This window comes from Furipterus horrens, unplaced genomic scaffold, assembly GCF_987537825.1.
Source record: "Furipterus horrens unplaced genomic scaffold, mFurHor1.1.pri manual_scaffold_10, whole genome shotgun sequence".
Lineage (NCBI taxonomy): Eukaryota > Metazoa > Chordata > Mammalia > Chiroptera > Furipteridae > Furipterus > Furipterus horrens.
Window position 1 is genome coordinate 73,643,903 of NW_028327180.1, and position 16,404 is coordinate 73,660,306.

The following is a 16,404-nucleotide window of genomic DNA, read 5'->3' on the forward strand; positions in this document are numbered from 1 at the left end:
TAGAATGTAAGATAAAAAATATATCTATTTTTATACTCATATCATAAATACATTTATATATCAACTTAAAATACAGGAGAGGGAAAAGTAGGTTTACAGCTGTTTGTATGGAAAAAAGACATGCAGGTTATTATTACAATAGCTTTATTAAATCAAAAGAATGTCAAAATGGCATAGTAAACCTACTTTTGACCATCTCTGTATAATACCCATTTGGCTAAAGTTATAAGCACTTCCAAAAGATATATTTAACCAAAACTTGCTAGTTCCCCAAAATGCACTCAACCAAACATCTAGTATCCAGCAGAAGTCATTCAATACATACGTGTCTATTTGTCCTGCATTGTGGCCATTTTCTGCTTTCATTCGTGTCAGTGCAGCAGCAGCTTCATCCAGTGCACAACTTACTGAGGATGTCAGTCTGCGCAGTACCTCAGGATCTGCAAAAGCTTTACCATCAGCAGTTGACAATTTGCCAATTCCTTCAGTGTGTGTCAATCAATTGGAAGTGCAGGGGAAGAAAAGCATAAAAGTGCAAACTGTAATTATATTTCTAAACATTATTAGCTAGCGCAAAAATGGCAGAGTCTCCATAGAGAAGGCTGACAAGACTATTAGGGTGATGATTTCAATCTTGCTACTAATGTCAAAGGCCACTGCATAACCACCTATGTTTTAGACTTTCCATTTTTTACAACGCACATAATATTAATTTGTCCTCCAAATGTAACTTAATATGAGATTCCTTTCAAAGTATATAGTCATGCCATAAGATCTCTAGTATAGAATCGTACTTGTCTAAACTATTTTGGGCAGTAATGAAGGGGATATTCTGTAACATCACAATTAACAATCCAATAGTTTCTTCATTTGGCCAAACAACCAGTTAGAACCATCTCCTAGGGCCACATTATAAATTGAAATAAATTCATTCTATTTTTAATATTTATTATTTGCTTATGATGTGTCAGACAAAAGGGAGACAAAAAGAAATAAGGCACAGTTCCTGTCTTTACAGCACTCCCAGTCAACTAGTACGTATCAGACATCTAAGTTGACAATAAATCATTTTCTCTAGAATCGGTGAGGAATCAGTGACTACTGTAACAGGAAATTTTGTTGACACTATCACTGTCTATTACTACTAAAAATGAGAGAAAAATAGTCAATAAAATTTTGGAAAACAAAAAAAGGGAAAACTTGCCCAATAACATATAAAACGCATTATGATGCTATGCAAATTACAACAGCAGTATACGTGCACAGGAAAAAGGAGAACTATATCAAGGACACAGAAGTCAAAGAAAGAGATCCTAGATCACCTGTGAATTCAACATATGACAAATCAGTGGAGACTGTAGGGTTTACTTAAAAAACACTGTTCAGAAACTGGCTACCACTTGAAAATTAAGTAAGCTCTCTAATTCACAAAAATAAATACCAGGTAGACTTAAGATCTAAATGTGAAAACAAAAACAAAAACAAAAAACGCTGAAAAGTACTATTATACTGGGTAGTATTTTTCTAATTATGAATGGGGGTGTGATGGGGCTTTTCTAAGCATGAGATCAAATCCTAAAAGCCATGAAGTAAAAGATTAGTAAATATCATATTAATCATTTTTAATTTCAGTAAAAATTTCTCCATAAAAATACCATGAATAAGGTTAAGGCAAAATCAAAACTGGAAAAATTAACACCCGATGATTTTATATTATCATATATAAACAGCTACCACACAATTTACTGGTAATATTAAATAAATGCAAACAATGAAATTGACCAAAAAAAACCTGACTGAGGTGTGAAGTCCTCTCATAAATTGTTGAAAGGTATGTATATTGGTATAAACTTGGGGGACAAATCTGACAATAGTTATCAAAATTTGAAATGCAAATATCTTCTGACCCAGTGATATAACTTTCTAGGAGTTTCGCCTATAAAGATACTTGCACAAGTAAGAGAAATTATATATATATGTAAACTACAGCATTATTTGTGATATGGAAAAATTGGAAATAATCTAACTATCCTTCAAGAAATTGGTAAAATAAATTATAGTGTATCCAAGCAACAGAATATTATCTTATCCCTTAAAAGAATGAAAAAGAACAACATACATGTTAAAGGTGCCCACAATAAATTAACTGAAAAAAAGAAAATTATATCTTGTATGGTATGATCCTACCTCATTTTTAAAAAATTATATACATTCAAACATTTAGATGTCGTTATACAACCATAAGGGAAAAAGTTGATATGTTATGTAAATCTTGACAATCGTAAAGGGTTTATAGCCTACTTAATACATTTCATATTGCTTTAGCTATTTTATAATACATATTACATTTATGATTTAGAAAATATTTTTCTTAAATTCTTGAAATGGCCTTAATTCTTAATTTTATTGATGAATCTCAAAGAATCTTAAAAAAATATCTTCACCTTAATTCTTTCAGTTAAAATAGGGTCAAGAATTCTAGACCCTTAAGAAGCCTAGTAATGTATCATACATTCTCATAATTAAAAACACAAACATGTCTAAAAATTCCTCTTAGCTGTTACAGGTGCAACACAATGTCCAAAAAGCAAATAAAAATACTGAAGAAAAAAACAAACTATTTACTAAACAAGTGACTTGCACAGAGCACATCATCTTAAAATACATCTGAAAATTTCAATGTCTGAAGTTTAAATAATCAAAATATACAAAATTTTAAAATTCAACAATTTTTGACACCTAATGGAAGACAGAAAGTCATGATTTTCAAGGTTTTCTTAAGCAATTCTATGGTATCTTCATGAACCAAAAGAGAAAAGGGGAAAAGAAAAATGTTTAATGTACCATAAAAAAGCCAGTCTTGCCTGAGGATCATGAGGTGTCCAGAAAAAAAAGAGAAGTGAATTTAAAACCCTTAATCAAGAGATCTGAAGTAGTACTCACAACATGAGTGAAGTGTCAGCCTAAACTAAAAGGTAAAGAAGTGTTACCACCTCTAAAAAGAAACTTGGTCTGGAGAAGGAAAGGAAATTAATCCAGAGAAGATTTGGAGAAGAAAAGTGCCTTTGTATCTACATTTCTTTCTGCTCTAAGAAAATGTAAAGTTTCAAAGCACAGGAAAAAAGAAAAAGAGGGTGGCTGTGGCACCTCCCCTTTCAGAAATCTTACATAGTATATCCCTAAGTCACAACTAGGAGACTCACAAGAAATCTCACTAAAAGGGAGAGACATCCAATGTAATCACTAATGTGATCTTCATACCCTTTTTTGTAATTACTAGTCCTGCCCTAAATTAAAGTCTTTTGCTGGATACTTACATATTTTGTTCAATCTACTTTTAAGTCTGTATCAATTTCAAAAAGAGACATTAAATGGACTAAAAACCAATCTGTTAAAAATCATATCTATGCTTTTTCATAACAGGATAAAGTTAAATATCAAGATGATATCAAGTAAATATATTCCCAACATACTATGGCTTTCCGAGAATAATATAGAAATACTCATTTTATTTTAGCTCCTACTTTTCTCCTAGTCATTATTTGGTCAATTGTAACAATGTTTATATTTCCCTCAAGATGAAACTGTTAAAAGGCTACTGTGATTTTTCTAAACACTTGGCTTTAATATTATGCTTATTGAAGTACAGTTGACCCTTAAACAACAGGAATTTAAATTGCATGGGTCCACTTACACGCAGATTTTTTTCAATAGACAAACAGTTGATCCTCCATATCCTTGGGGTTTTGTATCCACAGATGTGGAAGGCCAACTGCATGCATTACTTAATGCCATTTTACACAAGAAACTTGAACATCCGTGTATTTGCTATCTCCAAGGGGTCCTGGAACCAAACCCCCCAAATACTGAAAATTCTGAGGGAGTCAAAATTTACATGTGGATTTTTTACTGTGTGTGGGTCAGCTCCCTTAACTTCCTGTGTTGTTCTAGAATGCCTATATTAAGAAATTCAATGAAATTTTCTATACTTTAAAAAACTTTTTACCTTGTATTTTCTGTATTTTAATAGCTTTAACATGGCCTAAGGTATATATTATGGCCCCCTAACAAGTTTCTAGGCACTATTTTTTAAAATAAGCTGTAAATTCTTCCAGATTAAATTCTTATGTGTGTGTAATGTGCACATATACTTATATTAAATAAGTAAATAAAGTGTCATACAAAGTGAACATCTCAAAAGCAATATACAAGTATCAGAAAAAGTTAACTTCCTTCTTACAGTATAATTTTAGGAGATAAAAGGTTTTCATTACAGTGTAATGTAAACTTTGTGTAGCAAATGAGCAGGTTAAAAAATAAAATAGTAATAAGTACATATTATATTGAGAAAGCACACTTATCATAGATTTTTCTTTTCTGCTACTTCAGAACAAGTTGACATAGCTTGGTATATCTGACTAGGGCTGGTCCAATTTTGTGTTCAATTTTTATTTAAAGTCTTCTAAGTAAAAATTAGCAATCTATTTTAAGATATATACATATAAAGAAAAGAAGTAATTATGGAATTCCCTAAATCAGTTAAAAGATACAGTTTGATGAACTAAATTTATCTTTCACATTTTTTATTTTATAATGTAATTAGTAAGGTTTCCTGATAACTAGCTTATTATATACCACCTTAAAAATGTTAGTTTGGAGACCAGAAATCACCCATAGAAAACTTTCAACCAACGATTTTTAAAATATAAAATGTGAACATTTTCTTTAGTAAAAAAATTAGAAATTTTACAGAGATTTCAAATTTCATAAAATCTTATATAATTAGGGGGTAATCTTGTATAACTTTATATAACAATCTAGACTTCTAAAGAGATGAAAAAGAGAAAACAAAAAATAATGTACCTGCTGCTTCTAGCAATGCTTCTAGTCGTGCCTGTGTCTCTGGATCTACAGTGCGTAAGTCTGCTCCTTCTGCAGTACTTGATAAGAATATCTCTGATGTTTTAAGCACTGGGTTATCCAGATCTTCTTGGTCCAAAATAAATGATTCAACCTGTTTTTGAATTAAAGATGCAAGATCCATGAAACTGATCTCATTATTGTGAGAATAACTGCATTAAAAGTAGATTGACTTCTGATTTGGAATTTAAGTATAACTAGATAAATTATTGTAGAAATATGGGACAATGGGAAGGGACTTTGGGGGAGCCTCCCAACCAGCTGCTTATCTTTAGATCTGACTAGAGGTATCAAATAGACACATCGAATTCAAATTTCCTAGAGAGAACTGTATCTTATGTGCCTAACACAGAGCCTGAAAAGCAGCATTTTTTTAAGAAACAACTATATAAACATAGCCCCCAAGATGATGTATACAGAACCACATAGTAAAAAGACTAGATGGCATAGATTAAGTCATTCAGACAGTTTTTCCTTGCTTCTATTAATTTATTCAGTTCTAATTCTTTAAGTAAAATTTAATCCATTGCCAAATATGTGGAGCCCTATAGACAAGAAAGCTCCATGAGATTGAGAACCATTATCTATTTGTTTACTGCTCTATCCTCTGGGCCTAAAAATACCTTGTAAATAGTAGGTATTCAATACATACTCGCTGAAATGAATAAATGGCATAAACAAAATCAAATTATAAAAATAAATGCAATCCTCTAATTTCAAATCAAGTTAATTCTAAATAAATTTTCTTAAATAAAATATGCACAACTCTTCTGGAATGCAATTTGGAAATGTGTGTCAAAATGCTTTAAATAGCTCATGCCCTTTGTCCCAGTAATTCCATTTTAAGGAATCTATCCTTTAAAAAATTTATATGAAAGCCAAACAAAAGTACAGAAGGATGTTCACTGCAGCATTAATTGAAATTCCAAAAATAGGAGAAAAGTAACTATAGGGAATTTGATAAATACATTTTGTACATTCACATACTACATAGTCATTACACACAGTTTTCTGAAGCACATTGAATGGCATGAGAAAGCATTCATAAAACTACCAGATGCAAAACAGAATGGTCTTTATTTTGCTAAAAGTATATATGTACATATAAGTAATCATGAACATGGGTACTCATATATATAATTATGAGTACCTTTTTATATAACTATATATGTCTATAATATATAAAAATGTATGCCAGGGGAAGTTAAGATTTTTGTAAATAGGTAGAAAAACAGAAATAGAAAGGTTAAGTACTTCTTCAAAGTCACACAGCTAATAAATGGCAAAGCTAGGTTTTAAACCCAGGCCACTAAGCTACAGAATCTATGCTCTTAAAACACTAGGCAATACTACTTCATAAATTTATAAACAAAGGACTACAGTATTTGGACTAGATTATTTGGCATATTTAGCTAGTTGGTCATCAGTTTTCAAAATGAATACCAGATAAAGATATCTTAATACAGACAGTACAGTTAAAATGATTTGGATGTAATTTATTATCTAGTGTACTATAATTTTACAAAAAAAGTCTTTTAACTTCAGATCTAATAACACTGAGCCATGTACTATGTATTGTATGTACTTAGTACAATGCAACATAGCTTTTTTAATATGTAATTACAAAGATGGCATTCTAGAGCCATACCAATAAGTAAATGTAGACTATTAGTTGTCAAATGATATTGAAAGGTAACTAACAGTACAACAAAGAACTTGTTGCAAGCCTACGACATTAGGTATTTGCAGATACACATACCTGCCATCTTTCCAAATTCTGGAATTTTTTTACTGAAGATGGTGTTCAGATGTTAACATTTCTCTTTAAAAAACATTGGTATGACATGTATTATACATTATAAAGACAAATACAAACTATATCATGTAAAATTAAAAAAATCCAAGTTAAGGATTTCTAATTCTCTCCCATTTGTTTCTTCAATATTTACTGAAGTCCTGTTTTATACAAACCACCATGAGAGCACAAAAATGTGGTAGAAAAAAATAAGTCAAAGACTCTTAACTATTATAGAAGATCTAAAGAGAAATAAATGGTACAGCTATATACATTAGAGGAAAGTCACTTCCAGCCCCAGTAATCTAAGAAGACTGTACAAGTAGTATTTGAGCTAGGCTTTTAAGGATGCATAGAATTTCAATAGGTGGTCAGACATAGGAGTAGAGGTGGAAGGGAATAAAATGAAAAACAGGCTTACAGATGCATTTGGAAGATGATGAGGGAATGGTTCTCTCTCAGAAAACATAAGACCCCCTTCATAAATTGCTAGGGGGAATATAAATGTTGCAACCACTATGGGAAACAGTTTGACAGTTCTTCAAATATTAAACATAGAATTACCATATAACCCAGCAATTCCACTTCTATGCATATATATGAAGATTAAAAATGTATATACATGTTCACACAAAAACTTGTACATAGAAGTTCATAGATGCTTTATGCATAACAGGCAAAAAATAGAAACCACCTAAATATCCATCAACTGGTAAATGGATAAACAAAATGTGGTACATCCACACAATGAAATATTATTCACCCATAAAAAGAAGTAAGTACTGACACATGCCAGAATAAAGTTATACGAAAGGTCCAGCATAGGCAAATCTGTAGAAATAGAAAGAAGATAAGTGGTTGCCAGAAGAGTCAGGGAGGGAGGAATGTGTGTGACTAGTAACAGGTCTGAAGTTTCTTTCTGGAATGATGAAAATGCCTGGAATTAGACAGTGGTGAATGCTGGATAACCTTGTGAATGTAATAAAAATCACTGAATTGTACACCTTGAAATGTTAAATTTTATGGTATGTGAATTCTATCTCAATTTTTAAAAAACTGTAAGGTACTTAGAGAAGTATGGCTTTAGGCCAGAAAGAACAACTGGAGGTAGATCTGAATAAGACCATGTAAAGGTGATATGACTGCTCACAGCCTACCTAGTCACCACCAGCAGATCAGAGAGATAGCACATTCCAAAGTACTTGGGAAGAATCAAGCTGAGAAGAAAAACACTACAGATATGTGCCCCTTGCTTTCAGAGGGCTTGTAACCTTTTTGAAAATTACAATTCACAAGACCATTCACTGAGTTTAATTCTCCAATTTCTTACAGTGCCTATAAATTCATTTCAATCAGACAACAAGGCATAATGGAATAAATATTGCAACTAGAGACCAGGAGAATTAGGTTCAAGCACTAGGTTCCATCAGGCATAACACTCAACCTTTCCAACATTCCATTTCTTCCTCAATAAACAAAGACAATACCTGCCTCACCTATCTTCCAGTGCTATTGAAATGATGAAATAAGGTAAAAAACATTTTTGATGATAAGCGTAATTTTTAGAATATAATTCTGTATAACCATAACCCTTTTGTTCTGTCCCTCGCCATGGTATCTATCTTTTATGCCTCTTTAAAATAGAAAAATGATACTCACTGAGAATCTAGCATGATGCTTTTTAAATCAACATTCACTTAAATTTTCTTTTTTTTATTTTATTAATTTTTTCCACTTTTATTGAGATAGCAGACATTAACACTGTATAAATGTAAGGTGTACAACATAATGATTTCATATTGCAAAATGATTACCAAAGTATGTTTAATGCCCGTCACCTCAGTTACCATTTTTTCTTGTGATGATCATTTAAATTTTCAAATGTAGTTTTAGCTATTTTATATTTAAGTTCTAACCCACAAGATCAAAAAAATTTAAATATCCACAACACTTGCGGGAAAAACTTTAAGTTGCCAGGATGTTATAGTCATATACAATGAAATACATAAATGATTTAAATACATTTGTGTCAATCAGATGTGCCAAAAAGCACTCAATTATGTTACACACTGTGTCCTTTCCCTTCTAAAAATTTAAAAGCCTGTTTCAATGTGGAATCAATAAAAAATACATCCAGTTATGCTCACTATTTTGGGAACATTTGGGGATTGCTTTTGGCAGTTCACAAATATCTTACTAATAAACTCAAAGAAACACATGCTCTTGCAATTCAGATTGTAATGACATTACCTCAAAATATATCTGGGCAGCCAAAAATGGAAACCATTGATAACTACATGAAAATATTAAATAAGATCTATTCTGTACATTTAATAAAAGCTTAGTGATATAGTACCAAAAAAAAAAAAAAAAAAAGTCCACATAATGGGTAATTTCAAATTAATGACATATTTAATGAAATTAGCATTCATTATGCAAAGGAATATAAAAAGGCCTCATAGTTCCTTACATATAGCTGAAGGATCACAGAAATTTTCCTTATTGCCTGATGACACAGTTACATAGCTCATCTCTATCCAGCAGCTTCATTCAGTAGCAGACATAAAACATCCTCCTAGACTGATACTGTTTTGGCCAATGGCAGAAAAGTTTATTTCAAGTCTTAAACACTGCAGATTTTTCTTCTACCTTTGATTATGTAGTAAAATAAAAGGTAGAGGAAATAGGACAAGATAGAATCTGGCCCACAAAACAAACAAACAAACAAACAAACAAAAACCACACCCATTTTTCTCTTATAGCTAATCTCTTCTAAAATGCTAAAGGCAAAAACTTTGCTTTCCTTCTCAAAAGTCATTTTCTATTCCCCTTTACAAAAAATAAGTGTTTTTAGCTCCAATTAGAATTTAAATAAAGGGGTGGAGGAAAACACGAAAAAGCATTTTGTCCTATTTTTTTTTAAAAATCTCACTTGACATTTCAGAAATGAACCACTGGATGGCAACAGTTACTAGGAAGAATAACCACAGAATCAGCTTGGGGGAAAAGGGAAAAAAAAAAAAAAAAATAGGCACCCTGGCCAAAATCTAGTTAGAAAAATCTTTATCAATCCAGTTATGATTTGGCCAAAACATGCTTCCACTAAAAAACCAATTTATATCAAGTGTAAGTAAGCAGCGTTATACTTAAAATTTTCAATAATGTTAATATGTTTTGTCATAATAGTAAAAATCTCACCTCTACATTTGTCAATAACCAATTTTTACCTCCTCTAAGACAATAGTTCTGTTAACAGCAATTACTATTTAAAAGAAAAAAGAACTTAGTAAAACTGAACACTATCATAAAACATGTACATTATATTATATATGTTTATATGTTCTCTAGTCAGGTGGTCATATTATGCAACAAGCATGATAAAGAACACCACCAAGCTCTCAAAAATAAGTAGAAAATACATTGTTTTACATAGAATGACTTTAAAAAGACAAATGGATTATGAATTTCTTATTTTTAACATGTTATTTTGTATTTTACATTAGTGACTAAAATATCAGTAGCCACAAATTTTGTTTCTGCTAACTTTTAAGAATAATCATCACTCCCATGAATTCCACCTGGAGCTATGAAAAAAGCTTAAGGGAAGGCTAAATCTTTATTTTACATTAACTCTCCTCACAAACCTTCAAAAATGAAGCTCCCTTAAGAAATTCATATTTGATAAAAATAAGCTAAATGAAACATTTTAAGCTTCTAAAATATAATTTTTAAAAATGTACTTGCTATTTCTCCTCTTCTCTCTTATTCATTCTATCTATAGGATAGACCCACAAGCCTCGCCTTTCCCCACCTAAATTAAGCCCTCTGCCTTTAAGTCAGAATCATCATTTACACCAATTTTAGAATGCAGATGGCTTACTATATTGATTTCTAGTTGGAGCAACCAAAAGGATGGGTCAGTGTTCCAAAACATAATTACTGAAGGACACAGTAATTCCTTTTTACAAAGAAACACAGTATTCCAAAAGTTTCAACAGTAGCATCCACCACAAATATGTTCCAAGAACCTCTCAAAGGGAGAAAGTAACACAGTTGCAATTCAAGACCAAATAATAAGAAATTTAGTAACGAGTTTTGCTGAAAACAGTAAGTCCTAATATAACCAGCAACATACTGAAATACTGGGGAAAAAAGGCTATATTCCTTAACATAAAAACGTCTCAAATTTCTTTCTACAAGGAAAACTGTATTCCCAATTTCAGACCCACAATTCTCTTTTCATAAAGCATAAATGGTATTTTGCGATTTCTTTCGCTTCACACAGAACGAGAGAGCCATCATGCTTTTCCTAATTCTAAGTTAAAACTGGAGAAAATTAACACTACTTTGCTCAACTACAAAAACTTCATTTCTAAACTACAGTTTTAATATAAAATCTATTATTTTTGAAGTCTCTAATTAAAGATGGGAGGTCTTTTAAAAAATAGTAACTACCGTTAAGTACTTAAAAATATGTCACCATTAATAAAATGCCTCATATGTATAAGCATGTTCCATATATTACTCCATTCAACCATCTCAGCTATTCAATGAAGTCAATTAATTGATCATTATTTTAAGTAACAGACTCAAAAAAGGAAGTGGCTTGCCCAAGATCAGACTCCAAAGCTCACACCCTTTCTTTCACCACATAAAACTGTTTTAAGTGAATCTCTTAAACAATGCAGTATAACTAAAACAAATACAAGGCAATGAAGTAAATAGAGAATCTACAAGTATTGCAATGTCACAGTTTAATAGTAATAGTAATGTCAGGAAAAAACTTTTTTACACTAAATTAAATTAAATTAAATGTAATAGATTATCAAACACACTAATTCCTGTCTGCCAGAGTTCTTAAATAGATGAATCATGCTTTCATTTAGTAATTTCTGGCAGCTACATCTATATTATTTCTAACCAGCACACGTATAACAAAATTTGTGCCACAATAAGTTTCTAAAAAAAGAAGACTGCTTACATATTCATTAGAAAAGCCACAGGAATGAAGTATCTGGCAATTAAGGACAAGAAAATCTTACTGTTCAACAAAGAAATGTTACTCTACATTTTTCCTATCATAATAAATGGGTAAGGTTGAAAGAAAGAAGTCCTGGCTTCTGCTCATTATCTTAAATAGAAAATAAACATTGAACACTCCAAATACTCAGTTTAATAAGTTAAAAGAGCTCAAACACCCATAAACCTCCAATTAATACCAATAGGGGGAGGACAGCATAATGACTAAGCGCAAGGACTCAGAATACCAGCTCACATAGCTCACAGTGTGATCTTAGCTAACTTGTTTTACCTCTCTTAGCCTCATTTTCCTCAGCTATGAAGTAAGGATAGCAGTAACTATATCACAGTTATTGATGATTAAGCAAAGCAATATATCTAAACTTGCACAACAGTGTTTAACACATGGTAATTGCTTAACGAATAGTTATTACTATTAATATTACTACTACTACTATTAATGTCAGTTTGCCTTGGGACCTTGTCTTCCTATACTCTCACTCTCTACTCCACAAAAATAACATAGAATCCATTATATTTGTCTTAGATTAACAAGTAACCCGAGCATATTAAGCACTACACATATATTCATTCAACACTTATTAAGCATCTACTATGTGCCAGACTTTCTAGTATATACTGGAAACACAAAAATAAATAAGACATGATTTCTGCTCATTAAGACAGATAATCAAATAAATGCAATAACATATTACAGACACTATAACAGTTACATATGTAACATGGGAACACAGAGAAAGGAATGGTCAATTCCAATTGGAATAGTAATGAAGGAAATCAGTTACGACTCTAAAAGAAGAAGGTATACAATAGGATGGGGAAGAGGGACAATAGTGACAGCAGCAGTGTATAGTAGTAGTAGGAGTTATAAACATCAGCTTTACAGTCCAAAAAAATACCTGGATTCAAATCCTGGCTCGATCATTACTAGATGCACAACTTCATATGTTACCTAATATCTCTAAGCTTCAGTTTCCTTACCTGTAAACTGGCAATAATATCACTTTCTTCATATGGTACTGTAGTTGTAAAATGTATTTGAAAATATGTAGGTAAGCATTTAAGCTCAGCAGACAATAAGCACTCAACATACAGTAATTACTGTTACGATTCTAGAAGCCAAAGCAGTGGAAGAAAATATACCATGGCATATAATAGCTTGAAAGGTTCAAAGAACTACAGATGGAATATAAAAAGGAAATAAAGTATAGAATTGGGAAAACAGAAGCAAAATCCTACATAACCTTGTATACCATACTAAGGAATTTGGATTTACCCTTTATCTAAGGAATGGGAAGGCTTTTTGCCAAAGGCGTGACATGATTGAACTGGCAGTAGAGAATTTACTCTGATAACATGATAGAGGAAGAATTAGAGAGGTTTAGTCTTGAAGGTAGATAGAGCCAAGGATGACTGCAATAAGTTCAGGTGAAAGATGATGGTTTGATTTACAGCAGAAGCAGTGAGGATACAACAAAAGGGACACATAAATAAGGTGCTAAGAACAAACCTACAGACTTAGTGCCTGTTTAGATGTGTGCGGTGAGAAGAAACAGCAGATGTGAGGTCTGACGTTTCTGAAGACTGACTAGCTTTAGGGCAACATAACTTAAAAAGGTCAGGGGGAAAAAAGGATGCGGGTGGAAATGATGAGTTCAGTTTGGAACTGGTGAGCCTGAGATGTTTATGGAATATATTTACAGTAGGCAGCTGGAAGGCCTCTTAGCAGACTGCTAAAAGAAGTGAGACAAGGAAGCAATATGGATCTTGAAGAGAAGATTGCTGAGATTGAACTGCAAATGCCAAAGGTCCTGAACCCAGACATGCTTGGAGAGTTTATAGAACGTAGTGAAGTAGTTGTGGCTTTGCTCAAGTATGAGCACAGAAGACAATCTTATGCTGATGGACTTTGTAGCCTTTCATGTAAAATCACAGCCCCTTTAAACCTTCCACTTAAACCCCATCAAACTACTGAACACACCCAAACATCAAACCAGACCCTGATCATCCACTAACACAGGTCAATGACCCATACTTAGTTTAGGATCTTGAACTGTCACAAGACCATGAAAAAAATTAAATGAGGTGATACAGTTAAAGTGCATAATGCCTAGAACAAACACTCAAATGTAGTTGGTTAATATTTAAAGGAGTTTAGAAAGGGCAAATATAATATGAATAAATAATTTACTTTGTTTTCCTATGCCCTGAAATGTTTAGTTCCTGAAAAGACTGATGTTTTTAACCAACAGGGACCACTTTTTTTTATCCTTGTAATTCCAGAGCCTAGCACAAAGCTTAACAAATAGTAGGCTTTAGATAAATTATTGTGTAATAAATAAATCTACTCTACGATACCAATCAGAATTCTCAAACAGACTGCCAAGGACTCTTAACTGTGAGAGACATAATTTTATTATGCAAGAAGCCCTATCACAAACTAAAGTCTAATTTCTTCTGTAGAGAATGAGTTAATAATAATTGTAACAGATTAGCAGCAAGGAGATCATACACAATAGTCAGTGCCTTTGATACTGTATTATCATATTCTAAGTTTTGTTAGTGGGGTAGTTATAGGTCAAATCCATGTACCTGATTGAAGTAGTCTTAAATAATGGTCTCTTCAAATTAAAAGAAAATAGACTTTCCTTTGCTTAACTTCTCAGTCGAATCCTAAGTAAAAAAGGCACTAAAATAGAGTACAGACTCTTACTGTTCTTCAAATTAAAATAAACAGTAATTTAACATAATTGGAACCACTTGAGCAGTGACATCCAAGATTTGATTTTGCAGTTTAATCACACAGGTGATAACAGTGGCTTGGGTGTCAAGTAAATTGTATGCTACTTAAATATCGAATTCACACCTCTTAAGCAGTTGTTAGAAGATACCAGACACAAAAACTCTAATTGATATGTTTTATATGTTATTCGACTTATCCATTTGTTTATTATCCTGGAAAAACAAATTTTGTCCCTGTTCTTCTTGCAGACTATATTCCACATCAGATGTGCTCAAACTACAATTACCCAAACCAACCATCTCCTCCCACTTCAGTTTTGACTCCTCTCAAACATTTTTCCAGGCTTTGTTAGGGAAAAGATGGATTAAAACAAAACAAAAAAAAACACCAATAATACTATGACAACTTACTCTTCTGGTAGCACAGCAAACACAACTTAAATCACATGAGTTCCCTCCCATCCACTTTCAGCATATACAAGAGGAACAGAAACTTCAAGAGCTGGAATATTATGAGGAATGGGTGAGGATCTTTTGTATGTGACCACAAATTCTGCAGCATATTAAACACCCTCCATTAAACCTCTCTTGAAGACCAAATCAAGAGAACAAGAACAATTCAATAACCCAGAATAGACAAAACAATCTTGAAAAAGAACAAAGGTGGAGGATGTACACTCCCCAATTTCTTGATACTTTTGGTATCAAGACAGTATGCAACAGGCATAAGATGACATGTAAATCAATAGAATAAAATAGAAATAAGCCCTCATATTTACAGTCAATTGATTTTTGACAAGAGTGCCAAGACAATTCAATGGAGAAAAAAATAGTGTTTTCCTCTGGCCCGGCGAAAGGTTGCCTGTTGGATTCCCAGTCAGAGCACATGCCTGAGTTGGGGCTTGGGTCGCTGGTCATTGGGGGTGAGTAGGAGGAACAACTGACAATGTTTCTCTCTCACATCGATGTTTCTCTCCCTCTCTTCTTTCCTCCCTTCCACTAGCTCTAAAATAAATAAAATCCTTTTAAGAAAGTCTTCACAACAAATGGTGTTGGGAACAATTGGCTATCCACATTCAAAAGAATAAAGCTGAGCCTCTACCTCACACCTTACATAAAAATTACCTCGAAATGGATCAAAGACCTAGGTGTAAAAGCTAAAACTATAAAACTCTTAGGAAAAAACAAGCATGAATCTTTGACTTTGGATTATTCAGTAGTTTCTTAGACACGACACTAAAGCACATGCAACAAAAGAAAAAAATAGATAAGCAAAAAATCGGGCTTCACCATATTTTAAAAATGTTAATGACACAATCAAGAAAGTGAAAGACAACCCACAGAATGGGAGGAAATATCTGCAAATCAGGCATCTATAAAGGACTAGTAGTATCCAGAATAGGTAATTTTTTCTAAAAAATAAACAAATACAATTCAACAATAAAAAGACAACCCAATCAAGATATGAGAAAAATATTTGAATATACATTTCTCTAAAAATATACAAATGGCAAACAGGCACATGAAAAGATGCTAGACTTTATTAGTCACTAAGGAAATGTAAATCAAATCACAATGAGCTATCAGTCTATACTCACCAGATGACTAGTTAAAAAACAAAAACAAGTATACAGAAGTAGAGATAGAGATTTCATAAAAATTCATGTTTTTTGTGAAGTTTAATATGTATTCAATAGGAAATACATAGATAGTGGAAATTTGTCTGATTCTATTGTTCTGATGTGTTTTCCATTCAGTTTCTTTTGTATTTACTTGTTAAACTAGGAAAACGCTGTGTTCTCCAACAAGGCCACGCAAGTAATGTCAAGTTTACTAAAGAAATAGTAAAGTTAACACTGCACTAAACATGTACACTTTCTCTACCGATTCCAACCGTTAGAAATTTC

General features: G+C 32.4%; 1 protein-coding gene across 2 annotated transcripts in view; it reads right to left on the reverse strand.

Moving 5' to 3' along the window:
- The window catches only part of ANKHD1 (ankyrin repeat and KH domain containing 1), a 108,290-nt gene that overhangs the window by 82,766 nt on the left and 9,120 nt on the right, over nucleotides 1–16,404 (reverse strand). For both annotated transcript variants that reach the window (XM_090288172.1, XM_090288171.1), the window contains exons 2-3: nucleotides 4,864–5,014; nucleotides 326–482 (exon numbers count right to left, since the gene is read on the reverse strand). In XM_090288172.1, the coding sequence (XP_090144298.1) occupies nucleotides 326–482; nucleotides 4,864–5,014 (308 nt within the window). The remainder of the gene's footprint in view (nucleotides 1–325; nucleotides 483–4,863; nucleotides 5,015–16,404) is intronic.